The 2,033-nt window shown below is 36.3% G+C and overlaps 1 protein-coding gene across 1 annotated transcript in view; it reads right to left on the minus strand.

Annotated features, from left to right (window-relative positions):
* Positions 1-207: 207 nt before the first annotated feature.
* Positions 208-2,033, minus strand: part of LOC109915155 (tumor necrosis factor ligand superfamily member 6-like) — a 3,856-nt gene continuing 2,030 nt past the window's right edge. Inside the window, exon 3 of the mRNA XM_048613852.1 lies at positions 208-1,030. Coding sequence (XP_048469809.1) covers positions 621-1,030 — 410 coding nt within the window. The 3' untranslated portion in view covers positions 208-620. The remainder of the gene's footprint in view (positions 1,031-2,033) is intronic.

Below are 2,033 nucleotides of genomic sequence, written 5' to 3' on the forward strand. Positions count from 1 at the left end.
TACCATTATGTGGGGTTACGGGGATAGGGTGGGATGCTCTTCGAAGGTGCAGACTCAATGGGCTGAATGGTCTGTTTCCGCACTGCAGGGATTCTATGATCAGCTAGACATGTTGTTAGACAAATTTCACTACAGTTTACATGATCCCCTTCCATTAACCCAAAATTATAGACAGAGTGCTAAAACAAAACAAACAACAGTTACAGCTATAATACAATACTTTTTTATTGGTTCAAAAGAATCCAATTTCATTTCAGTGTGGTTGCCTAATGGAGTATTACCAAGTCACTTTCAATTCAAATTCAAGTATGTTGTAAATATGAGCACATTCTTCAAGTTTGCTTTTCATTTATTAATTATAATAGGGATTTTAGTTCAGCACCCTCTTCTCCATGGCATTTTGAATGCTTCAGTCCACCATATATTAACAGGCAATCACCAAGAAACCATACAGGAATAGAACTTATTTGAAATGGTATAAAAATATTAGAATATACAATAAACTGTACCACTAATAATTTCAATTACACAACTTGTATAACACTGTTTAATGCTTTTGAATAATAAAAATGTTTTCCTTTATATTGTCATAGCCCTAATAATGTGGTTTTTGTCTTGTTTTATAGTAACAGTGCTCCGAAGAATGTTTTATTTTCTTCAAAACCTAGTAATGTCAAATCAGAAATATGGGCAAACAGTTCATCCCCCTTGTTCAATGCAAATGTGCCTCCTACATAGTTTGTTTGAAACCATAAGTGATCCACATTCGGTTGACACTGGATTCGCTTGCTGATTAGTGTCGTAGGAGCTGAATCAATTTGTGTCCTTTTGTTGACTGTATGTGTGATGAGTTCATTGCTCTCCAAACAGTTTTTGTCACGTAAGTAAACCTGAGAGTACACAAAGTACTGTCCAGTGACAGGTACAATCAAACTGCCATTTCGATAAATGAATCCATTTTTAACGAATGCCAGCCCCTCTTCCGTTTCCCATTCCATATATCGGAGAGGCCCATCATTCAACTTTGTTCCTTTGCAACAATCGTAAAACAAGTTAGTAGGCAAATATGTCAGAGTTTTGCACAGCTCTTACTATTATAGTAAATTCTATAACAATTACATTTAGGACTGATCTAATATTTATACTTTACAGAACCTAATTGGGTGATCATAGTATTGTCAAGCGTGATGCTAAGATGGTTTCTCCAAAACATTTTTGTTTTTGTTTCAGAAACAGTTTTGCAGTATATGGTCCCTCATCTATGTCTATGTTATTTAGATTGTTTCAGGGGGGTTGATTGCTGGTTTTCTCCTTCCTCTGTGATATCGAAAGAGTAAATAAAAAGTAGAAGAATAAAGAATTTGCAATAAATCTATTTTCATATCAACAGGGTGTCCCAAAGTGAATCATAGATCATTAGTTGCTTTTTGAAGTTTCATAATGCTGTTCTGCACAGCAGCAGGATTCCACAAGTAGTAACAGGATAAATCAATAATTAAACTATGTGTTGCTGTTGGCTAAGGCATAAAGTTATTCAAGGCCCTGCAAAGGCTCCGTTCAATATCAGTGAACAGTGCCATGGGACCTTTTATGTCCAACTCAACAGGCCAAGTACTTACACAAGTTCAAACATCACAAATACAGAACAAATCCCAGTCTAAAACAACCCAGTGCACAGGAATACCACCACAAAGACAGCCCAGCAATAATGTGGATAACTGTTCATCCCGAGTGACAATGCTTCCATTGAATTAAAATTAGACTGAAAATAACAAATTAATAGACTTATGTTGGTGAGAAACTTGTATTGCTTTAAAAACTGGCCCATTCAGCAATACCTCAAAAATAGTAATTCAGTCCAGTCCTCAACCATCCAGGCAATCTGTTCAACTATGTACAAGGTGTTTTGTAAGGTAAAACCTAGAAGTCAGGCTACTCTGATAAACCGTAACTTTAAACAAGAGATGTGGAGGTGCCAGTGTTGAACTGGGGTGGACAAGGTCAGAAGTCACACAAGATCAGATTATAGTCCA

The sequence above is a fragment of the Rhincodon typus genome, chromosome 28 (genome assembly GCF_021869965.1).
Source record: "Rhincodon typus isolate 14 chromosome 28, sRhiTyp1.1, whole genome shotgun sequence".
NCBI classification, from domain to species: domain Eukaryota; kingdom Metazoa; phylum Chordata; class Chondrichthyes; order Orectolobiformes; family Rhincodontidae; genus Rhincodon; species Rhincodon typus.